Genomic DNA, 24,585 nt, shown 5'->3' on the forward strand with positions numbered 1-24,585 from the left:
AGATGGTGGAGAGCCATGCCTGCAAACCTCCAGAAAAGCCCCAGCCACGCTCATCACCACCAGTCCTGACGTGTTGGGCTGTTCCGGTTTCCCGAGCAGGTTTCCCTGCAGGCCCCCCCACCTCAGGAGCACTGATGATAAGGCTGCGAGAATGCTCAGCGGGCCAGGCTCTTAGCTCTTCTCCCAGCGACAAGGAAGACATGGCTTTTCACTTGCACATCTACAGAACACTCTTCCGGTTCTAACGATGATCAGAAGAGAACGCAGCAGGCAAAGGCACTGTTTGCTGCTACCGTCGAGTCCACACTGTCATCTGAGATGAACTAATTCAAATAAATCCTTTCTTTAAAAAAAAAACTTTTAAGACATTAGAGACCTGTATTCCAAACTAACTACTTGACTGACAATGAATGCTTTGAATTAATTAAAAATAAGTATCAGGCTGGGCGCGGTGGCTCAAGCCTGTAATCCCAGCACTTTGGGAGGCCGAGACGGGCGGATCACGAGGTCAGGAGATCGAGACCATCCTGGCTAACATGTTGAAACACCGTCTCTACTAAAAAAATACAAAAAGCTAGCCGGGCGAGGTGGCGGGCGCCTGTAGTCCCAGCTATTCGGGAGGCTGAGGCAGGAGAATGGCGGGAACCCGGGAGGCGGAGCTTGCAGTGAGCTGAGATCGCGCCACTGCACTCCAGCCTGGGTGACAGAGCGAGACTCCGTCTCAAAAAAAATAAATAAATAAATAAATATCAAGAAATAGTCAAAAATAACACATTTCCCTAATCCCAGACTGACACCTAGTTGAAGGATTAATGGCCAACGAAAGCCCTGGCAATGACCACACAAAAGCTGCTCAGACAGAAGCAAGCTCCTTCGCTCACTGCTGAGCCCTCTCCAGTGGGAGAGCCCGATTCAGCGAGCGAATGAGAGACCTGTGGGTCTCTGCAGCTCGCTCACTCTTCAGCTTTTACAATTTATTTTTATAGTAGATGCTCAATAAACACGTGAAATGAGCAGAGAGACAGGGGTAGCCCCTGGGCCCTCTCTGCTCTGCATCCTTAGATACCAGCTTAAAAACAGGCTCTGGAAGAAAAGCAGTACTTGACCACTAAACTGTACCACCTAAAACAGGAAGCACAGCCAGGCGCGGTGGCTCACGCCCGTCCTAGCACTTTGGGAGGCCAAGGCAGGCGGATCACCTGAGGTCAGGAGTTCAAGACCAGCCTGGCCAACGTGGTGAAACCCCATCTCTGCTAAAATACAAAAAAATTAGCCGGGCGTGGTGGCAGGTGCCTGTAATCCTAGCAACTCGGGAGACTGAGACGGGAGCATCGCTTGAACTCAGGAAACGGTGGTTGCAGTGAGCCAGCCGAGATTGTGCCACTGCACTCCAGCCTGGGGAGCCAAGCGAGAGTCCGTCTCAGGAAAAAAAAAAAAAAAAAAAAAAAAAAAAAAAGGCAGCACGTATTTAAGGAATTGTTAAAGAATTCATGATTCACAACGTCCAACAGATTTAAAACCACGTATGCAAAGATAACTGCACTCCACCCTAATCCCACTTTTAAATCTCACTGCACTCTTGGAACTGCCCACTTTTACAGCCAGGCAGCAGCAGACACCCCTTCCCTGGCCAGGGCCCTCTAAGGCAGCAGCTCCAAGGTCCTCGCCGGCCTTCCCCTGGCACCCAGACCCAGCCTGGGCCCATGAGATGAGTGCACCACCGTCCTTCCCTGGAGGACTACTTGGTTACCAAAGTCTTAACAAGGGTCACAAGAATCTATCTGTCCCCCAGGCTGGGCGTGGTGGCTCATGCCTGTAATCCCCACACTTTAAGAGGCCAGGGCAGGTGGATCGCTTGAGGTCAGGAGTTTGAGACCAGCCTGGCCAACACAGCGAAACCCTGTCTCTCCTAAAAACACAAAAATCAGTTGGGCTGGTGGTGCACGCCTGTAATACCAGCTACTTGGGAGGCTGAGGCAGGAGAATCACTTGAACCCAGGAGGCGGAGGTTGTGGTGAGCCGAGAACGTGCCACTGCACTCTGGCCTGGGTGACAGAGTGAGCCTCCATCTCAAAAAAAAAAAAAGAATCAGTCCCCTGAAAGCCTAGTAGTGGTTAATTTCCGAATATTCACAATGATGACAGCAAAATCCACAAAGCAAAGACCTCAGTGAGTTTAAAAAGACCGACTGCTGGTCAGCTTCCAGGTACAAAGTACCTGCTACTTATGAATGTACACAGGCAATAATCACTCATTCACACAACGCAGTCAGCTGCCTCCTCGGGAACCCGGCTGACTGGGCTGGTTCCGCTGACACGAATCCCTGTAGGTTCAACTCGCCCGCTCAAGAGTCTACTCCCCACTCGGAGGCCTGGGTGCTTCCAACGCAGTCCCTCCCAGTAAATGCAAAAAGGAAGCAAGCGCCTATGATTCGGAATCAAGCACACACAGCTGTGTGGCCTCGATTCTCAGTGTCCGTGGGTTTCAGAGGCCTTGCACGAAACACCTCTCCACACTAACAGTAGCCAACATTTACCACATGCCAAGCGCTGTGCTAAGCCTTTACCTGGGTCTCTCCCTCCACAACCAAGCACTGCAAGTCGTACGGTGTCCGCCTTACCGGTGATTTTTTAAAGGCAGGTGATTTAAAGAAAGAGGTGAAGTGACCACTTACACAGCTAATAAGCAGCAGGGCTGGAACAGCAGTGCTGCCTCTTCAAGAAGTCATGAGCCGGCGAGGCCCAGTGGCTCACACCTGTAATCCCAGCACTTTGGGAGGCTGAGGCGGGCGGATCACGAGGTCAGGAGTTCAAGACCAACATGGCCAAGATGGTGAAACCCCGTCTCTACTAAAAATACAAAAATGAGGCAGGCATGGTGGCGGGAGCCTGTAACCCAGCTACTCGGGAGGCTGAGGCAGGGAACTGCTGGAACCCAGGAGGCGGAGATCGCGCCACTGCACTCCAGCCTGGGCGACAGAGTGAGACTCTGCCTTAAAAAAAAAAAAAAAGCCATGAGCCCTCCCACCCCATGGCTGGTCCCCCGAGCCACCAGCACAGCTGCCCTGACCCCAGCACTCTGGCTCCAGGCTGATCCCCGCTGCACCGGGCACTTCTGCGGTCTCTTGATTCATCCCATGCTGCTTGTCTTCCCTGGTCTCCCTGTCACTGGAGTCCACGCAATGAGATGCCAAGAACGGTTCTAATTCCTCTCCTTGGTTATCCAGACAACACCCCGCACCGACCCCGCGCCCCCACGCCACCCTTCGACTCCCAAGGGCCTGAGGGACACTGAAGCGAAACGCCCATCAAGCCTTTCACCTCACTTTCCGAACTTCGGGGTCTACACAAGCCCTTCCACCGGCCAAAACCACGAGCAACGGCTCCCCACTCCCACCCCAGGCCCCTGGAACGAGGACGCGGACTCCGGGCAGGCACCAGAGGGGAAGCTACAGGGACAGGCAGAGATGCGCAAGGACCACGCTATCGGGTGAAAATGCCTGTCCTTATTGTCCTTACAAAGCAAAAAAGTTTTTAAAAAAAAAAAACACTTTACCCAGAATAACTGCTGCGGGCAACGCGGCGACGCTTTAGCTGCTGCACCGCTCCTCCGGTTTCCAGCAAGCTAAACACAGAAGCGGATGGGAGGGGAAGGCGGCTGCGGCTCCCCAGCTAGGAGCGAGCAGTTTCTCCGGCTTCCTTCCTACTCCACCCTCCTGCCCCGGCCGCCCGTGGACCTCAGCAACATCTGCGCCTCGCCGGGACCCTCCGCGGCTCCGCAGCCCGCAACAGCCAGTCCTGCTCCCCTCCCCGGCCACGGCCCCGCGGGGACCTCAGGAAACTGGGGGTCTTTCACTTCTTTTTCCTTTTTCCTAAGGAACTTGTCTCTACCGGTGTTCAAGTTACTTGGTCCAGAAGCGAGCCCCGCGCAAGGAGCGGAGCGGGCAGCCCAACCTGCGAGGCCCCGGCCCACCGACAGCCGGGCGCGCGGGGCGGCCGGGCCAGGCCTCTGCCGGGACCAGAACCGGGCTGTCCCCGAGACGCCCGCCCCGGCCCGGCCCGCCCAGGACAGGCGCGTCCGCTCCGCCCGCTCCGCCCGGGCCCGATGCCCTTGAGCGGCGGTGCCCGCACCGAGTCCCGCAACCCACCTGCGCCCCGGCCGCCCCGCCCGGCGCCCGCCCGAGCCCGGCCCGGCCGCAGACTCACCCCATGAGCCAGTCCATGGCTGCGCGGGGCCGCCGCGCCCGCCGCCCGACGCGATCGGCCTCAGCCCCGGCGTCCGGAAGTAAACACTCGCCCGCCCGCTCGCTCCCACACGCGCCGCCCGCCGCCGCCGGAAGTGACGCGCCCGCGCGCCGCCTGCTGGGATGCGTAGTCCCGGCCTCGCACCCTGCGCTTCCTGCCCCGCGTGTGTGCCTGGGTCCATGGGCGGTCCCCGCGCACCTGGACTGTCTCCCCACGCCCCGGCTGTGCTCTCCCCTTGGGCTCTCTCCGCGCTGTCCTCCACGCCCTGGACGGTTACCTCCCGCCTTTGGCGCTCCCCTTGCTGCAGGACTGTCCCTCGCACCCTGGCTGGCCCCTTGCTCCCCGGCCGTCCCCCTGCGCCTCCGGCTGTCCTCTCCCTCCTTTGGCCGGCTCCTCGCTCCCTGCGCTGTCCCCGCTCGGTGGGCTGTGTGTCACCTCGCTCTTGGCTGTCCCTCCCCCATCCCTGACTCTCCCCTCGAGCCCCTGGGTGTCCCCATGTCCCCTGGGCATCTGACCTCCTGGCCACTCTGTCCCGGGCCCGGCCCACAGCAGTTACTCAGTGACTGCCTGTCAAAGGGCCGGATTCCCCATTCTCCCCCGGGGAAGATGCTCGGAGGAGCTCAGAACCAGGACAGGGGGAACGCAGAACTTGGGGGAGAGCGGAGAGGGACTGCTTCCCCCGGCTGGATACAGGGCGGCCGGCGGGGCTGACCGCGGAGGGGGTGAAGTCGGCTGGCCTGATGGGGCCACTTGTCTGAAACCCAGCGGCTGTGTCACTCCACCATGCTCGTCAGACAAGTGACTGCATCTGGAAAGCTGACCTCGCCCCCTCCAGGGTCAGCCCCGCCTGCCGCCCTGTTTTGAGCCGGGGACTCGCCCCCTCCCCGCTCTCCCCAGGTCCCCTCCTGCCACCTGGCCTCTCTTCAGGCTTGAGAATGCTTAGGTATCAGGCAGGGCTCTCAGTTGCCATCAAGAGAAAGGCTTAAGGTGAAAAGGAATTCGTAACAGATCCTGGGTAGCTCACGGCATTGACCAGAAAGCTCGAGAACTTCTAAGACCATGCATCGGGGAACACCTCCGGTCACAGTGGCCTCCGTTCTTAGTCCCTTCTCTCCGGCTTCGCCCCACAGTTGAGGCCAGCAAGTGAAACCTTTCAATGCCAGACACCCACTGCTGCAGGAGGCTGCGTGACTGGTTATGGTCAGTGGAGTCAGAACAGAAGTCGGCCAGGGAGGCTTCCCGTCCGAATGAGAGGACGCCGCCGCCGCAGGGAGGCGGTTTGACTGATGCTTCTGCACGGGCAGGATGCCTGGAGGGCGGGAACCAGGTAATGGGACTGCCTTGGTGGGAGGCATTGCCAGAAAACAAGGACCGAGAAGACAGGAAGAGCTTGGGACTTAGATGACTCCAAAAAACAGCTGCACCAGCCACCGGCTGCCTTCTCCGGAGCTCTCGTTATGCGCGAAATGCAGGCCCGCCCTGGAATTTCTGCTGGTCACAGCCGAGCCTCTTCCTGCCTGATGTGTGAGCACAGAGCTGGGACAGTAAAGGCGTCACTGCTGCAACCACAGGGCGCCAGCGTCCGGGATCCCTGAGTGCTGGTGCTGGAGATGCAGCCTCCGCCGGCCAAGCGCTGCTGCTGCTGCTGCTAGCATGGGCCGTGCATGCTGCTTCCTGTTCCAAGTTGGGCAGGTGCTGCTGACAGGGAAACTGAGGGAGTCTGTCTGCACCGCCGCTGGCAGCTTCTCCAATGCAAGGCAGACACGGCCTCCTCCTTAACTTTCTCCAGGAAGTTAATACGCTTAGACGGTGAAGAACGAAACGACCCACAACAGTCCCTCTATTTCCCTGCTTTGTACAAACACCGTTCTGCCCACACCTCCCGTTACTGCCCTCATAGTACAGCCGAACCTTGCAGAGGTGAACCCCCACTCCGTCCAGGGCCTAGCCCACAGCTTATCAGCAACGGCCAGGAGTCTGGGAGGCGTCCACTCCTGCTGCGTCGCTTTCCTGGTTGTAAAGCTCGTGGGTGAACATTGCAGACTTAACCAGCAAAAACCACCAGAGATAAAGTAGTGAGGAAAGACAAAGAGGAGGAACATGCATTTAACACACACGGCATCTCAGGAAGTAAGAAAAGACAGACACATGCCACCAAGGTCTGACTGTTGAGTCATAGGTTGAGTCAGAGGTTGCAGTGAGCGGAGACCGTGCCATTGCACTCTAGCCTGGGCAACAAGAGCCAGACTCCGACTCAAAAAAAAAAAAAGGGACAAGTAACAGAACTGCTTGTACTGCAGCCCCAGCTAAACCTTGTTCTCAATCTGGGGCACATTTAAAGCTTTTGTGGACTCTTGGGTCTCTTGCTAATTAGTTAAGAACAGCACATTCTGTAAGCACTGGTCAGAGAGGACAGGTTACCTTACTTGTGTGGCCGAGGTTGATGACTTCCTTCTCCCTGCTCCACGCTCACTTTACTTCAACGAACCGCTTGCTCAGCTGGCTGCATCTCTACCTTGCAGAGTGACCCAATCTGTCATTTCTGATGACGAGGAACCCTTGGTGGCCCTGCCTGCTCCTAGATGCTGACCTCTTCCAGTAACGGCTCCCCTGAACGTGGTTGTCCTAGGGAGTGCCTCTGGCAGCCCCTCCCCAGGTTCCATCCACATTCCTTCCAGCCCCACTGAGTGCCAGCAATCCTGGTGACAGCCTGCCTGACTTGGACAGGTTGCTTAATGTCCCTGTGCCTCAGCTTCCTTTTTAGTGGAACGGGAATGATATTAGCAAACTTGTTCTAAGAAATCCGTCATTAGGCCCCTGGTGCAGGCAGAGGTGAGGAGCCATGGGGGAGTGGGTGGGCATGCTGGGTCCGTGGCCCCTGGCTTAGGCAGCTCTCCTGCCTCAGCCCACCCCTCCTCCCCTGAGGATGGTGTGCTGCCCAGCACACCCCACGCATGTTTTCATGTGTCCCGCCCAGATCACATGTTGTGTGCTATCCCATGGTGTTACATATCGTCTGATCTAGAGCCCAATGGCAAGCCGGAACGTGCATCTCTAAGAACCATGTTTATTTCTTAAGAGGATAGAGCTTTGCTCCAAAGCCCTGGGGCCCTCCTAGCTCATCCTCCTGGTAGAGCTTGCCACCATCTCCACGCAGCAGCACATGGGGCGCCACTGGATCTGTTGAATCAGAAGTGACAAGTGGCCAGGCGTGGTGGCTCACATCTGTCATCCCAGCACATTGGGAGGCCGAGGTAGGTGGATCCCTTGAGGTCAGGAGTTCATGACCAGCCTGGCCAACATGGTGAAACCCCGTCTCTACTAAAAATACAAAAATTAGCCAGGCGTGGTGGTGCGCGCCTGTAATTCCAGCTATTCAGGAGGCTGATGCAGGAAAATCGTTTGAACCCAGGAGGCAGAGGCTGCAGTGAGCTGAGATCACACCACTGCACTCCATCCTGGGTGACAGAGGGAGGCTCCATCTCAAAAAGAAAAAGAAAAGAAAAAGGCTTGGGTGCGGTGGCTCACAACTGTAATCCCAGCACTTTGGGAGGCCAAGGTGGGCGGATTACCTGAGCTCAGGAGTTTGTGACCAGCCTGACCAACATAGTAAAACCCTGTCTCTACTAAAAACACAAAAATTAGTCAGGCATGGTGGCAGGCACCTGTAATCCCAGCTACTTGGGAGGCTGAGGCAGGAGAATCGCTTGAACCCGGGAGGTTGAGGTTGCAGTGAGCCAAGACCATGCCATTGCACTCTAGTCTGGGCAACAAGAATGACACTTAAAAAAAAAAACAAAAAGGCCGGGCGCGGTGGCTCAAGCCTGTAATCCCAGCGCTTTGGGAGGCCGAGACGGGCGGATCACGAGGTCAGGAGATCGAGACCATCCTGGCTAACACGGTGAAACGCCGTCTCTACTAAAAAATAAAAAAATAAAAAAAAACTAGCCGGGCGAGGTGGCGGGCACCTGTAGTCCCAGCTACACGGGAGGCTGAGGCAGGAGAATGGCGTGAACCTGGGAGGCGGAGCTTGCAGTGAGCTGAGATCCGGCCACTGCACTCCAGCCCGGGCGACAGAGCAAGACTCCGTCTCAAAAAAAAAAAAGGTGGAAAGGGACAGAACCGCTTGTACTGCAGCCCCAGCTAAACCTTGTTCTCAATCTGGGGCACATTTAAAGCTTTTGTGCACTCTTGGGTCTCTTGCTAATTAATTAAGAACAGCACATTCCGTAAGCACTAGTCAGAGAGGGTAGGTTAGTTGCCCCACATCTACTTCCATTTCCTTCTTCTTCTCTTTGCTTCTCCCCCTCTTCCTCCTCCTCTTGTTACTTTCTAATTAAATGCTGATCAATATGACGACAGGAAAAACTCTTTTACCCAGCTTCCTAGGTAGGCAAGGTGGCTAACGAGATGTAAAATGAAGTTATTGCCTAGCTTCCAGGAAATCCTTTCTGTCCTTCCTGTCTACCCCAACCCTGGCCCAGTCTCCTGCTTTCTGACCAAAATAGAAAAACAAATGATGGCTGGAGCTCTTGCAGCCACCTTGGAGCATGAGGAAGTGATGATGGCAGAGCAGAAAGGCAGAAGGAACCTGAGTTCCTGTGAAACTCAGAACCCTCCACGATAGTCCTGATTTTCTTACCAAGGTGCTGACGTTTTTTGAAAAGAAATATGGATTAAATCATCATTCTCCCGAATTTCTGCTTCTTGAAGGAAAAGACAATTGTCTAAATGACACATCCGTCAGTGTGTCATGGTGCTGGAGGTGCAATAGCCCATCCTTTACTTTGAAAAGAAGGTTTTCATATTCTCAGACCATCAGATACCCAAAATGTTGCCAAGCCCCTAAATGTTCATGGGATATATCTCTTGGCAAGCACATGTATTTTTTTCTCTTTTTCTTTCTTTCTTTCTTTTTTTTTTTTTTTTTTGAGACAGAGTCTCGCTCTGTCGCCCAGGCTGGAGTGCAGTGCGCAATCTCGGCTCACTGCAGCCTCCGCCTCCTGGGTTCGAGGGATTCTCCTGCTTCAGCCTCCCGAGTAGCTGGGATTACAGGCGTGCGCCACCATGCAAAAATAAATTTTTGTATTTTTAGTAGAGACAGAGTTTCACCATGTTGGTCAGGCTGGTCTCAAACTCCTGACCTCGTGATCCACCCACCTCGGCCTCCCAAAGTGCTGGGATTACAGGCGTGAGCCACCGTACCCAGCCACACGTGTATTATTTAGCATCTAGAGTATCCAGGTCCTCGGTTCTGGGGCCTGTGAACATGGCATCATTCATATGATATGATGTCCTGAGAGACAATCAAAATCTGTGTGGACTAGGCCAGGTGTGGTGGCTCACACCTGTGATCCCAGCACTTTGGGAGGCCGAGGTGGGTGGATCACGAGGTCAGGAGTTTGAGACCAGCCTGACCAACATGGTAAAACCCCATCTCTACTAAAAATGCAAAAAAAAAAAAAAAAAACTAGGCTGGGTGTGGTTGCACACACCTGTGATCCCAGCACTTTGGGAGGCTGAGGCGGGTGGATCACTTAAGGTCAGGAGTTGGAGACCAGCCTGGGCAACATGGTGAAGCCCCATCTCTACTAAAAATACAAAAAAATTTAGCTGGGCATGGTGGTGTGCACCTGTAATCCCAGCTACTCCGGAGGCTGAGGCAGGAGAATCACTTGAACCCGGGAGTCAGAGATTGCAGTGAGCCGAGATGGCGCCATTGCACTCCAGCCTGGTGACAAGAGTGAAACTCTGTCTCAAAAAAAAAAAAAAAAAAAAGGTCTATGTGGATGAAATTGTGGCAGAGGGAATTCGAGTTTGTAGGACCCTGAGGCCTAAGTGGGAAGGTATACTGCCAATCTCTCCAAATAAAGACTCCCTGCTTCTGATGTTCTCTGTTTATTGGGATTGAGGTGGGTGTGACTGCCTGATCAATAGATGAATCATAACTGTTGATTGGCTCCAATAAGGACACCACATCTGGAAGAACAGCTGCAGTTGGAATAATTACGTCTTTCAGTCCACTGTCAATTACCAACACCCTCTGCCTTCCGCACAGAAAAGATGTGGGAGTGAGACGGGCATCCTAGAGGGCCCCTTCTCTGCAACTTTGGGGTCTGGGAGGGTGGCACCCATTTCTGGGTATCTCTGGAGTTGAAGGTTTGCTTTTGGTTGAAGGTTTTGGCAGGAAAGTAAACTGTAGGGTTTCCCACTCAGACCTCTCCTCCTTCCACTCACCCATTCATCTGACAAATAAGTAGTGAGTGCCAACTACCTACAAGAACAAGGCACTTGTAAGGCACCTGGAGAACAGTAGTAGACGCAACAGACTAAAACCTGCCCTTGAGGAGCTGTAGCGTGTCCGTGAAAAAAATAATAAAGCAGACAGCACATTCCAGAATGACCAGTACCCTGGGGTAAAGAGAGCGAGGGACAGGGTCACGGCACGCTCAGTGTCATGGGCTGACACGTGTCCCCTGGAAAGATAAGAGGCTGTTCTAACCCCCAGTACCAGTAAGGTCCGAAGGGGACCTCATCTGGAAATAGAGTCACTGCAGATGTCATTTTTTTGTTGTTGTTTGTTTGAGATGGAGTTTTGCTCTTGTTGCCCAGGCTAGAGTGCAATGGTGGCTCACTGCAACCTCTGCCTCCCAGGTTCAGTTGATTCTCCTGCCTCAGCCTCCCCAGTAGCTGGGATTACAGGTGTCCACCACCACGCCTGGCTGATTTTTATGTTTTTAGTAAAGACGGTGTTTCACCACATTGGCCAAGCTGGTCTCGATTACAGGCGTGAGCCACCGCGCCTGACCCACAGATGTCGTTTGTTAAGATGAGGTCCCGGTGGAGTAGGGGGCTTCCAATCCTATATGACTGGTGACCTTATAAAAAGGAGGAATTTAAGCCAGACACGGTGGCTCACACCTGTAATCCCAGCACTTCGGGAGGCAGAGGCAGGCGGATCACCTGAGATCAGGAGTTCGAGACCAGCCTGGCCAAGATGGTGAAACCCCATCTCTACTAAAAACACAAAAATTAGCTGGGCATAGTGGTGGCTGTAATCCCAGCTACTTGGGAGGCTTAGGCAGGAGAATTGCTTGAACCCGAGAGGCAGAGGTTGTAGTGAGCAAAGATCGCACCACTGCACTCCAGCCTGGGAGATGGAGAGACGCTCCATCTCAAAATAAATAAATAAATAAATAAATAAATAAATAAATAAATAAATAAATAAAAGGGTCGGGTAGCGGGGAGTTTGGACACAGCCTTACATAGAGAAGACAGTGTGAAGAGACACAGGAAGGAGAAGGTCATCTACAACACAAACCGAGGAGGGACCCCTGGAGCAGACCCTTCCTCACAGCCCTCAGAAGAAACCAGCCCTGGTGATGCTGACAACGTCAGACTTCTGGCCTCCAGGACTGAGAGACAGTTCATTTCTACAGATTGAAGCCACCTCGTGACAGCTCCTGCCCTTTCTAATCAGGCTCTTTCCTTCTGCCTGGCTCTAGAGTGGCCCTGGGGGCTGCTGTGCCCACTGGGAGTTCCTGGCTAGAGAAGAGAGGGGCCCGATTTTCCTAATCATGCTTCTATCTAGGCTGGGGATCCCCTGGAGACAGGACCTGTGCGGAGATCCTCGGGCAGCTGTCCTCCACGGTGGGGTGGAACGCCGAGGCTTCCAGGATAAGGATGACCTCATGGCATGTTTCCGGGGAAAGAGCTGATTCCCCAGTCAACCGCTGACTCCAGGACGCAGGCTGAGCCCTGCGGGGTCATTCGTCATTCACGGACTCTGCTCTGACCCTGTCTGGCCTTCTCTAGGGCCCACTCATTGCCTTTCGGGGCCAGCAGGGGATGCAGCTGGTGCTCAGCGTCCCCTCTTTGTCCCAGGCTGTGCCGCTGAGAGGCCTTGGCACGGGGTGGGCCTCGTGACACGCACATCCTCCCACACTGCAGAGCCTGGAGGACAATGGCTCTCTCTCACCTATGAGCTGGTTCTTGTGCTTGGTTCAGTCCGCAGTGAGGCGGAGGGTAGCCACAGATGCCAGCGCCTGTCTGGGCAGCCCCTCCGTCCCCAGCACCCCCATGGTTCAGCGTTCCCTTTACCTCCTAGACCCGAACAGAGTCTGATTTGGGGACGGTGGCGCAGAAGCCGGCCCTGCCTCCCAATCCCAAGGCGCCAGCTCTTCTGAACCTTCAACAAACGCCTCAGACACCCTCCTGCTGATCGCACTGTACCCCCTGTCCTGCTGCTGCTCCCTCACTTAATCCCCAGGCAGTGACAATCCAGGAAGGTGGCCGAGGCTCCTGGAGGGCCAGAGGCTTTTCCGAGGTTACTCAGCGAGCAGGTGGGGAGCTGGGGTTCCAGAAACATCTGCTCTCAAGCCCGCCATTTTCCCACCATGACCTGCCTCCCAAAGGGACGCTCCTCCCTGGGTCTTGAGAAAACAGTCAAGGTGGGTCACCCTTGGGAGCAGGCTGGGGAGTGTTCTTCAGGCTTCAGTCGTCTCCGCTTCCCCTCCAGAGGCCAGGACAGCCCCTGTGTTTGGCTTAGCTCTCCGTGGGGGCCTGGTGCCCCTGGGGTGACCGGAATGCAGGCAGGGCATGGGGAGGCTGATAATCAGTGTCTCCTGGGATTATGGCTGGGACCTTCCCACGAGCCAAGTGCAGCCAAGGGCTCTGTGTGTGTGACCCAAAGCAGCTGCCAGTGCTCTCTGAGAAGGTGCCCTCTGCCTCCTATCTTTAGGTGCGGCTAAGTAACCGGGCCACGGCAGCACCACAGGGAGGCGGGCTGGGTGCCCCTGCTCATCTCTGGTGGGTGCTGCTACCCACATCCAGGGCTGCCACCTGCCCACTCACGCAGGACCCTCCAGGCCACTTCCTCCCCTAGGACCTGCAGGCAGCTGCAACAACCCCCGTCAAAGCTCCCGCCAGCCAGGATCCACTGAGGTCCAGCAGAGGGAGGGCTGGAGCCTCTGCTCACAGAAAGCTGCCGTGTCCTGGCTGGGCGCAGTGGCTCAGGCCTGTAATCCCAGCACTTTGGGAGGCTGAGGAGGGTGGATCACCTGAGGTCTGGAGTTCAAGACCAGCCTGGCCAACATGGTGAAACTCTGTCTCTACTAAAAATAAAAAAATTAGCCAGATGTAGTGACGCATGCCTGCAGTCTCAGCTACTCACGAGGCTGAGGCAGGAGAATCGCTTGAATTTGGGAGGCAGAGGTTGCAGTGAGCCATGATAGTGTCACTGCACTCTAGCCTGGGTGACAGAGCAAGACTTTGTCTCCAAACTATATATATGTGTGTATATATATACATATATATGTGTATATATATATATGTTTATTATTTTGTACACACGTGTGTGTATGTCAGTGTATATATATTTTATATATAAATATATATATTATATAATATATATTATGTATATAATATATATTTATATATAATATATGATATATTATGTTACATATTATATATTTTATATATAATATATAGTACGTTATATATTATATATTATACATTATATGTTATATATTATATGTTATATATTATATATTATGTATACTTTATATATATTTTATATATATATCTTTGAGACAGGGTGTGGCTCTGCTGCCCAGGCTGGAGTGCAACGGCACCATCGCAGCTCACTGCAGCCTCAACCTCCTGGGCGCACAAATGATCCTCCTGTGTTGGCCTCTCAAAGCCCTGGGATTACGGGCATGAGCCACTGCACCCCATTTCTGAGTATATCTTTTTGGGGCACACAATTCAACTTGTAACAGGTGCATTTACCGGCCACATGATTCAAAGCACCTAGGGGTGTGCTTTCCCTGAGGCTGAGACAGGGCTCCCTGAATCCCGAGTTTCAGCTATCGCTCCTCCCTGAGTTGTTGGGCTCACCATGACTCAGTGTTAACTAAACCCTGGCTTCCCAAATGGTAGCTCAGGCCTCTTTCAGGAGGAGGTAACTCCTAAGGCAGAGCTTCCTGTATCTCACCCGTCTCCAGCTGGGTGGACTCCACCCATGTGAATCTTCAGAGGCCATTTTCAAAAGTTTTGCTAACCTCAGCCCTCATTTGGGCTTCACTGCTCCTTCCTTGGCTTTATGCCTTCACCTACTGGGATGGGCCTCAAAGGTCATGGGTGGGTTTTCTCGAGCACAGAAGGGGGACATTTTCTGCTGCATGGTCGGCTCTGCTGGCCGTCAGCTCTCGAGCCTGGCACGGTAGGAAGCTAAGTTCCTCCTGCTCTAGGCCTTCACACACAGATGTCTGTAGGGTGCTGGAGGACAGGAGGTGAGTGGATGAACATCGAGAGTGGGGCCTGTGTGTCCCGTCATCAGAAGGCAACCCAGGGCAGGATGGTCTCCTGCTGGCTGTCCCTGCCCAGGGCCCAGGTTCAGCGTCCCCAGATCTGCTTGTTCCTCAGAAGAAGGTGAATACACAGCCATTTGTGCAGCATTGCCAGCGTGCTCCAGCTTCTGGCTGCCTGCATGTCCCCAGCATGGACTGGAGGGAGCAGGCTCAAGGCCTTGTGCTCCGGTATACAGGACAGCTTCTTGGGCCCGGCACAGGCTGGCACTTGGGTGAAGCTGGATTTCGAATGGAGCTGTTAATGAGTCTCAAGGAGGATGCAAAATTCACAGAGACGCCCACTTCAGAGCCACGGTGATGCCCAAAGCTCCTCTCCCTCACAAGCATCTGCCCTGGTCTTGGGACCCCCATTCCAGACCAGAGCTCAGACAGGGGGAGCCGCGCTGGAACTCCCAGCTGAGCTGGAAGGGGCGTGGGGCCTGACAGGCCTGCGGAGGGCACTTTCTTATAGCCCAAGTCCCCAAGGGGCCTTCCTGCCCCCCTCTCCTGGGGCCCCACCCATTGCAGAGAAGAGGAAGGGGCAGGAGAGTGACGGGAAGGGGCTCCGGTTTTCCATTCCCAGGAGGGGGTAGGGGTGACCTGGGGAAGGAGGTGCCCATTCCAGCAGAACCCTTCCAGTAGTTGCTGCCTGGCACAGTGGCCAGAGGTAGCAGGCTTGGGGAGGGATAGGGGACCCCAGGGGACAACCTGGATCCTGCAACTCGGGAGGGTGGTGGCAAGAGAGGGAGAGTTCCCCAGGCAAAACCAGGACTCGAGGTCCCAACCCCCATCGCTCTTCACCCTCATCTTCCATGGGAATCATTCTTGAGAGGTGCCAGTGATCTGCAAATGCAGATGAGGCCTGAGGCTGGGACGCAGGCCACCTGCCAGCCGGTGAGTGCAGGGTGGGCAGAGTTCTCGTCCAGACCTGGGTAGAGAGCGCTCAGGGCAGACAGGGTCCAGGCTACCGTGGGTTGCTCCTTGAGGCCCTGATGCCCAGGGTCACCTGCAGGCCATTCCTTGAAGCAAAGAGGTGACTGACCTGGGGAGTTGGGAACTTGCCCTTTTTGTCCACAATGACCACCCTTCCTGCCACCCCCACCCAACCGGGATCCTTCCAACCACCCTTACTGGCCAGTGGTGCCAGCCCCTAACAAACCACCCTTTCAGGCAGGACCTGCAGGTTTGCTCCCCTCAGCCTGGGGACAGAGTCTGAGATCCTTGGGAGCTGACTGTTCCCTGCCCCCTCCCCACCTCTAGGAACTACTTCATCCTGTGCACTTGGCAGAGCGCCGGGACCAGGCTGGGTGCGTGGTCCGTCTCCATCCCATGCACTCGGCAGAGCGCCCGGCCCAGGGTGGGTGTGTGGTCCGTCAGGGGCTCCCGTGGCTGCAGTCGTGGGCTGTCCTGCACTGTGGGGGCTTCGAACGTGCTGCTGTTGTTGGGAAGGAGGAGCTCCTCTGCAAGAACTGCTTGTCACTCAGGGCCTTTCTCACATGCCGCTTCCTCCAGGCAGCCTTCCTGCCACCCTCTTCCTGAGTGGTGACCACCTCTTGTACACACCTGTCACATAAACCGCTGATCTCAGAGTGACGACAAAGGCTTGTTTCCCATGTGCTGGGGCTCCTGGGGCCATCCCCAGCACCAGACAGAAGGCTTCCATACATGTTAATGGAAAAAAATCCACAAAAAGCAGGAACAGGAAAGTAAGTTACTGACATTCCACCCCTCCCCAATTCCCATTTTGCAGACAAGACCCGGAGGCCCCAGAGGGCCCAGTGGGTGCGGCACAGTGTGGAACTGGCCCCCGCAGAGCCAGCCTGTGCACAGGCTCCCTGTCTCCCTGTGGGAAGGAGGAGGCACCAGGACTGCTCCAGCTCCCTCTCCTGGATGGAGACACTGAGGCCCATGACACAGGCGTGGTACTGGCAGGACAGCTCTGCCCTCCAGGGCACAGTGGGAGCTGTGGCTGCCCCCACAAGCCATGCAGAGCCTGGAGCTAGATTGGGGTGTGGGAGAAGTTGTCCCTGTGGGAGCCCATGCTCTGGGAGGTAGGGTGGGCGGTGCACATGGCCAAAGTGTGGCCTGGAGGCGTGGAGGGTCAGGGAGCAGTGAAGGAGCAAGGCCTCGGCCTCTTGAGGATGCACCCACACAGGAACTACAGATGGAGGCCAGGAGGCTCAGCCTTCCTCCTGGCTCTGTCTCCAGCCAGCTGGGGTTCATTATTGTCCCCTCCATCCACTGGGTAGGGACCCCTAGATTACAGGTCCCCAAATGTACATGTCTCATCAACAGGTGCAGCAGACTCCCTAGGGAAACTTTGGAAATACAGATCCCTGAGACCTGCTCCCACAGAGGCTGGCTGTGTAGGTCTGGGCAGGGCCCAGGGACCTGCATTTAAAGATCCCCCCCAGGCAATGCTGAAGGGCAGGAGGGTGGGAATCCCCGGACCAGATAAACCCTGACAGCCTGACAGCTTTTGCTCATCAAACCCATGCGGGTCCCCTCCTCCTGGGATGCTGGCTCTGCAGGCTTACCGCCACGGGGCCCGTTTCCAGGACTGGTTGCCTGCAGTGTGGTGAGGGCAGTCTGAAGGGCTCCTGGTGGTGGCCACAGAGTGTGCACACCTCCTTCTCCCACCGATACCTGTTATGGGTGGGGTTGAGCCTCACACATTCGTATGTCAATGTCCTGACCGCCAGTACCTCAGAATGTAACCTCATTATTTGGAACTAGGGTCACTGCAGATGAACCTAGTTAAGATGAGGCCACACTGGAGTAGGGTGGGTGGATGGCCTTGTAAGAGGCCACAGGGAGGGGCTGAGGCAGATGCTCCCTCCTGGCCCTCCACAGAGCCCACCTGCCTACACCTGGATCTTGGACTTGTGGCCTGGAGACCTTGGAGAGACTTTTCTTTTCTTTTCTTTTCTTTTCTTTTCTTTTCTTTTCTTTTCTTTTCTTTTCCTTTCCTTTCCTTTCCTTTCCCTTCTTTTCTTTTCTTTTTCCTCCCTTCCTTCCTTCCTTCCTTCCTTCCTTCCTTCCTTCCTTCCTTCCTTCCTTCCTTCCTTCCTTCCTTCCTTTCTTTCTTTCTTTCTTTCTTTCTTTCTTTCTTTCTTTCTTTCTTTCTTTCTTTCTCTTTCTCTCTTCCTTTTTCTGTTTTGTTTTGAGACAGAGTTTTGCTCTGTCACAAAGGCTGGAGTGCAGTGGTGTGATCTCAGCTCACCGCAACCTCCACCTCCGGAGTTCAAGGGATTCTCCTGCCTTAGCCTCCTGAGTAGCTGGGATTACAGGCGCCTGCCACCACACCCAGCTTATTTTTGTAGTTTTAGTAGAGACCGGGTTTCACCATGTTGACCAGGCTGATGTCTTACTGGTCACCTCAGGTGATCCGCCTGCCTCAGCCTCCCAAAGTGCTGCGATTCTAGGCGTGAGCCACTGCGCTGGGCTGGAGAGACGTTTCTGTTGAAGCCGCCTGGTTTGCGGTGCTTGGCTCCAGCAGCCTCAGGCCACACACAATATCCCAGGGCGGCACCCTCAATGCCAGGCTCTGCTGGGAAGTCAAGGGTCGAGGTGAACATGCCCTCTGCACGGTAGGAGATTCAGAGTCCCGCCCTGCACCTGGGCTGGTGAAGAAGCGCAGAGCACATCCGCAGACCAGGGAGGGGCCCTTCCAGGAATGCTCTTTGTAGACAGCTGGGTAGGGCTGGGGCGGACTAAGGGGCCTGCGGGGTCTGGCGGAACCATCCAGGCGAGGGCGCGGCGGCGGGAGAGCCAAGAACAGCAGCTAGGTGTACTGCTTACCTGAGAAGGAGGGGTGGCCGCGAAGGGGGTTGGAGGCGTTGGGATGGGGGCCCAGCCAGATGCAGGTGGCCGCTGCAGCTTGGCATTGCCCGGTCTGGAGGACAGGGAGGACACCTGGCTGGAGACACGTCTGGTCACCGACTGCGTGCGTCCCTGGGGCCGCGGTGTGGGCGACCTTCCTGCGGGACCGGCAGGCCCAGAGCAGGTGCAGGTTGTGGATACAGCTGAAGCAGCCGACGGACCCAGGGGAGGGCCTTAGAAGTAGGATGGGCGGGGGCCGCAGGCTGGAGACAGGGCTGTGCCTTCCTCCCAGCAGGTGGGTCCCCGACGGGTGGGCGTGCGTGCAGGGCCCCAAGCCAGAGAACCGGCCCCAGCCTCGGCGGGCGCGGGCAGCAGATGGCGCTGCCGGGCTGCGCTCCGCCTCGGGTTCGGGGAGCGTCGGGTGGGGGTGGCCGGCGAGCCCAGGTCGGAGCCCGAGGCGGGAGAAGAGCGCACACTACGGCCCCCGGGCGGGGCAGGCAGGCTCCGGAGGGGCCCTCGCCCAGCCCCTGCGGGACAGGTATTTGCCCACCCGGGCCCCGGACCCGGAGCCGCGCTGCCCAAATGCTTGGAGCCGAGCAGGTGCTTCCCGCGCCCGCCCTCCACGCCAGCAGTGCCTGGGGACCCGGACCCGCGAGGGGCGCGCAGGACTCGGGAGCCGAGGAGCAGCGGCGCTTTGAGGATGGAGCGCGCCGCGGAGGGCGGTCTGGGAGTGGGCGCGGCCCCGCCGGGCGTGAGGTCATCGCGAGCAGCGGGCGCACCCACCGCGCCTGCCTCTCGGTCCTCGGAGCCCCCGGCTGCGCCCGCAGGTTGGGCAGGTTCTGGGCTCCGGGTGGCGGGGCGGGGGGGAGCCCTGGGGAGGGATTGTGACTGGGCGCTTCCTGCGGGGTTGGCGGCCCAGATGCCAGCGCCACCCGCGCCACCCAGCGATGCTCTGGGCCCCCTACGTCGGGGCTGACCTCACCGCCCAACCTGGCGGACCCCGCGCGCGCTAATGGGACCGCGCCCACCCCACACTGGCCGGCAGCCGCCGTCCTCGCGGCTGCGGGGTCCTTGTCCTCAGGGAGGGCGGGGCGCTACCAGTTGCACAGAGAGGTGGGGGGACCCAAACCTCCCTTCGCCCACTCCAACCCCTTCCTACTGCCCTCAATCCTGCCCCTCCTCGAGTTTCCTGTTAGGGTCCACACAGGCGAAGGGCCCTATCGGCCGCGCCTTGCCAGCCCTAATGCGCTGTCAGAGGGGGAGGCCCCACAGTGGGAATCCGGACTGAAGTCACTCCCTGGCGCGGCTGGGGGCTCAGGGTGGAGGGCTCAGGGGTGTCCGCGAAGGGCCTGCGCCCTTCAGCCTCAAAGCGCCCCCAGTCCTGTGGTTTTCTGTTCCTCTTTTGGACCCCCAGCCTGTGAGCACCCGCTGGGTAGGTGGGCAAGAGGTGACCAGCAGAACCAGGCACCGGGGCCGGGTCTGGCTTCCACACTGGCTGCAGTGCGCCCTGTCCCAGGGCGGCAAAGTCACTGAGCCCCATTCCCGCTGCTGGCCGGAGGGTCGGGTTGGGCGAGAAAGATACAAAAACTGCCCCACAAGCCCCCCTCCTGCCCCAGGACGCCGCCCCCACAGGCCAGGCGCTGGGCAGGCCTAGTGTCCACTGATGTCGCCAATCGGGCCTGTGCTCCAGGGCTGTCGGGGGCCTCCTGGGCCAGGAGCTTGACGGAGGGAGTGGGGTGGGGAGGTTGGAGAGGCACCGGAATCTCTTTCTGCTTGGGGGAGGGGGCGGGCGGACATCAGGAGGGGCCACTGCCCTGCAGATGACCCAGAGCAGAAGACTGGGGGTTGTGGCCAGGGCGGGCTCCACCCGCCCCGACCCTCGCGGCAGGGAGGCCCCGCCCACTGTCGGGCAGGTTCTTGACTTCACCCTGCTTCCCCAAACGTTTCCGGGTGCAAACGCCCCTCTAGGCTGGGGCGGGATGGGGGAGGGGAGCCCTAGAATGGAGTTTTGTTTTCTTCCTCTGGCATCAGGTGCTCAAGTCCAAGCTCCTCCCTCCACCCGCCTCTGGCCCTTCCCTGGCTTCTATTTCCAGCTCTCCTTGGCTATTTATAGCTGCGACGGCCGGCAATTGCGTCAGTCAGGGGCAGGCTTCGGCCGGCGATGCCATTGGTGCCACCAGTCCCCCCACATTCCCCTACCCTTCCCGGGCAGTCACCTGACCTGCGAGGTCCTGGTCGGAGGCCCCAGGTGTGTGGGGGGCCGGAGTGCGTTCTGCAGGTGCGCTCAGCCTTGAGGGTGCAGGTGCTGAGGCAAAGTGGGAGGGCGCTGGACTTGGTCGGGGAAGCAGAATTCCTGGCGGGGAAGGAGTAAGTGCGTCTTCCCCTTTCCTTCCCAGAGCTTCCTCTTGGGAGCTCCCTGGGGACAGGCCACTGTTCCTTGGTTTCACGGTGGTGTCTGCAAAGACTGGGAGAGATGCCCCTGGGCCTAGCACCTGCTCCCTGTCCCCCACCTTCCAGAATGAAGGTCCTTCACTGAGTTCCTCTCCTCTCAACCCCCTACTGAGACCTCTGTCTCCCCAGCCTTCTCACTCAACTCCAGTTCAGCTCCCATACCCCTTCCCTCCCTGAGGCCACCCCCATCTCAGCCCCTCTGGAGGGGAACATTGAAAGGTTCTGAAGCAAGAAAAGTCTCCCTGCTCAGTTTGGAAGGACCCAAGGGCGTCCATCCATGCACCTGCCTAGTGTTTGGCGAAGTCCTGCCCTGGCATCACCCTGCTTGGGGGTGGGAGGCACACGCATGTTCCCCTCATCCCACCAGGATCCCCTCTAAGCTCTGGTCCTCACAGTCAGGGGCCGCTCATTTCACAAACAAGCCATCATCACACCTTCAGGGCCTAGTGTCTTCCATAGAGGCTCCTAAGCCAGGAGCCCTATTCTCAGGGACAGGAGTGGGGCCTGGGACTGTGGGCTGCCTTAGAGGTCTAGGGGAATGGTGCCTGAGAGACCAGGAACCAAGCCCAGTCCCAGCTTGGCCCCTGACCCTCTAAGGGACATTGACCAAGCCTGTTCCTCTCCCTGGGCCTTGGAGAGGGTCTCTCCTGTGACGTCCCACTCCAAGACAGTTAGTATGTGGTTTATTCTGGCCCTCACCCCGGACCAGAAGGCTGTGCTTTATCTGGAGGGACTGCGCCCCCGAGCCCCAGCTGCCTGCAGGGATAATTGAGTTTCCCCATGTGCTCCCACCACCCATACGAGGCATTTGTTGTGAAGCTCTGCTGAGAGGCTCCTAATCAGTCCCTCCTCTCCCACCCTCTGTCCAGGTCCTGCCCCGTGCCCTGTGCCCTTCCAGGGAGGTAGGGGCACCCTCTGCTGGTGTCCATTGTATAGGCCCCTCAAAGACTCCATGGCTTCCCCTTAATAGCAAGTCCTCCCTCCATCTTGCCCCCAAAGAACCACTCTTCTCAGACACTCCCCCAGACCACCTGCCATTCAGAGCCCCATCGAGCTGCACCCTCTTCTCATCAGGCCTTGCCTTGGCCAGAGGCCTTCAGCTTCTGCCTGGCTCCCCGCAGGGCGCTCCTACCTCTGCCCTTTCTCCCACGCTGTGGACCTTTGCAACGTCCTCCTGCCCCACCTGCCCCTCCAAACACAACCTGGCCTTCAGAGCCCAAAACTCTCCTCCTGGAAGTCTTCCTGAGAACTGGCCCTCAGCCCTTTCTCCTGCTCAGAGTCTCTTCAGTTCTGAGCCCCGGAAGGGCCTTGATAAGTCCATCCACAGGAGTACAGTGGCAGCTGGCAGGGGTGCCACTGAGACCGGCCTCCAGCTCACTTCCAGGGACTGCTCGGCAGGCAGAGGAATGGTGCCTGAGAGACCAGGAACCAAGCCCAGCCCCAACGTGGCCCGTGACCCTCTAAGGGACATTGACCAAACCTGTTCCTCTCCCTGGGCCTTGGAGAGAGTCTCTCCTTTGATGTCCCGCTCCAAGACAGTTAGTATGTGGCTTATTCATTGGACATTCACTGCCTTCTGTATGCAAAGACCAGGTGCCCATCTGCAGTCCAATGGAGAATGGAGGTAAGCACACAGCTTTAATATAAGACTAACAGAAGTGCAACTAATGCAATATAATATTATCACCCACCCATCTTTGCTCCCTCCCTCCCTCTCATTTACCCATCCATCCACCTCCTATCCACCCACTTATCCACCCATCCATCCATCTGTCCACCTTCCTGTCCTTCTGCTCACTAGCCACCCATCCACTTGTCTATTTATAAATACCCATTTATGTATTCATCCATCCATCCATCCATCCATCATACTCATTCCTCCACCCATTCATCCATCCACCCACCTACCCCACTCATCCCTTTACCCATTCATCCATTTGCCATCCATCCATAATCCATCCATCCATCCATCCATCCATCCATCCATCCATCCATCCATCCATCCATCCACTCACCCAGCCACCCCACTCATCCCTCCACCCATTCATCCATCTGCCCATCCATCCATCCATCCATCCCACTTATCCCCCCACCTATTGATCCATTCATCCACCCACCCCACTCATCCATCTACCCATTCATCCATCTGCCCACCCATCCACCCATTCATAGATCCATCCATCCGTCTACCCACCCACCCACCCCACTCATCCCTCTACCCATTCATCCATCTGCCCATCTACCCACCCATCCATCCACCCATCCATCCATTCATCCACCATTCATCCATCTGCCCATCCATAAATTCACCTATCCATCCATCCATGTCTCCCTCCCTCATCCACCCATCTACCTACCCATCCAAGACCTATCCAGCAACTAAAGCCCTTGTCCTGGGGGGAGACACAAGTGCAGACAGGGCATCAAGCCTTTAGGGGACTCTGTGTAGCAGTTGGAGGCCGTTCACCAGTGTTCACTCTTGCTTCACCACCTACTTTGGGCAGCTCTTGGACCTCTAGGAGCCTGATTGAGTTGGTAAATGAGATCCCTCCTTCCATCTGGAGTCTTACACTGCCCCCAGGGTCCTGAGACCTATGTGCCCCCAGATGGGCATCCTAGGAGAGGCCCTGTCACCCACCTCCTGGAGCTGCAGGTGCTCCTGTGCACAAGGGGTAGGGGAGCACCTCGGTGCCGCTTGAGTCAGCCATCAGCTCTTTCCAGGCCTCGGTTTTATTGACTGCTAGGGGCTGCCAGAGTTATAAATAGATGTTCTTGAGCCAAAAATAGCCTTGTGGGAGCATCAGACTATGTTTCTAGCTTTCCTCCTTTTTGAGGACTCTTAAAGATGCAGGATTCAAGGACCCTACCTCCTCCTGCAGCCCCCAAGGAGGGGCTGGTCCCCTCCTCTTCCCTTGTCTTGCTTCCTCTTCTTCCCATCTCATGAGCGCTCACACACACATGGTCTGGACAGCGTCACTGGTTGGGAGGGGTCCCTGGGATAGGTATACTAAACCTGGAAGAAGCTGCATGAACCAGAGGTCTGTGTGGTGAGGACATATCTGGTATCCTCCACTGCAGTGTAGACAAGCCTCACTCTGGGCTGCATGCACACTGTGAATCTTTGCAGCCTGTGGCACCTGCAGCAGCCAGGTCTGCCCTCGGGGTGGGGGGCTCTGCAGGTCTGGCTGGGGCTGCCTCCAGGGAGAGGACCCTGGAGGCTGGGGACAAGCCTGGGGGAGACAAACCAGTACTTTCTACCACATACCCTGGTGTACTTTTGATCCTTGTATGGTGTGCACATTACTTAAGATTTGAAAAGCTAGCTGGAGGCCAGGCACAGTGGCTCCCGCCTGTAATCCCAGCACTTTGGGAGGTCAAAGCAAGCAGATCACTTGAGGTCAGGAGATTGAGACCAGCCTGGCCAACATGGTGCAACCCTGTCTCTACTAAAGTAAAATACAAAAATTAGCCAGGTGTAGTGGCACATGCCTGTAATCCCAGCTACTTGGGACTCTGAGGCATGAGAATTGCTTGAACCCGGGAGATGGAGATCGCGCCATTGCACTCCAGCCTGGACCACAGAACGAGACTCCATCTAAAAACAAAACAAAACAAAACAAAAAAAACGCTGGTTGGAGACACTAAAGGTAACTAGACCCCTATTTCTGCTGGTACGTACGTGCACCCACACACATGCACACAGCACACATGGAGGGGCC

At 56.5% G+C, this 24,585-nt stretch overlaps 1 protein-coding gene across 1 annotated transcript in view; it reads right to left on the bottom strand.

Moving 5' to 3' along the window:
* The window catches only part of LOC105469804 (MOB kinase activator 2), a 70,504-nt gene extending 66,179 nt beyond the window's left edge, over nucleotides 1-4,325 (bottom strand). The window contains exon 1 of the mRNA XM_011721346.3: nucleotides 4,206-4,325. Within this exon, the coding sequence (XP_011719648.1) occupies nucleotides 4,206-4,222 (17 nt within the window). The 5' untranslated portion in view covers nucleotides 4,223-4,325. The remainder of the gene's footprint in view (nucleotides 1-4,205) is intronic.
* Nucleotides 4,326-24,585: the final 20,260 nt, after the last annotated feature.

This window comes from Macaca nemestrina, chromosome 12, assembly GCF_043159975.1.
Source record: "Macaca nemestrina isolate mMacNem1 chromosome 12, mMacNem.hap1, whole genome shotgun sequence".
Lineage (NCBI taxonomy): Eukaryota > Metazoa > Chordata > Mammalia > Primates > Cercopithecidae > Macaca > Macaca nemestrina.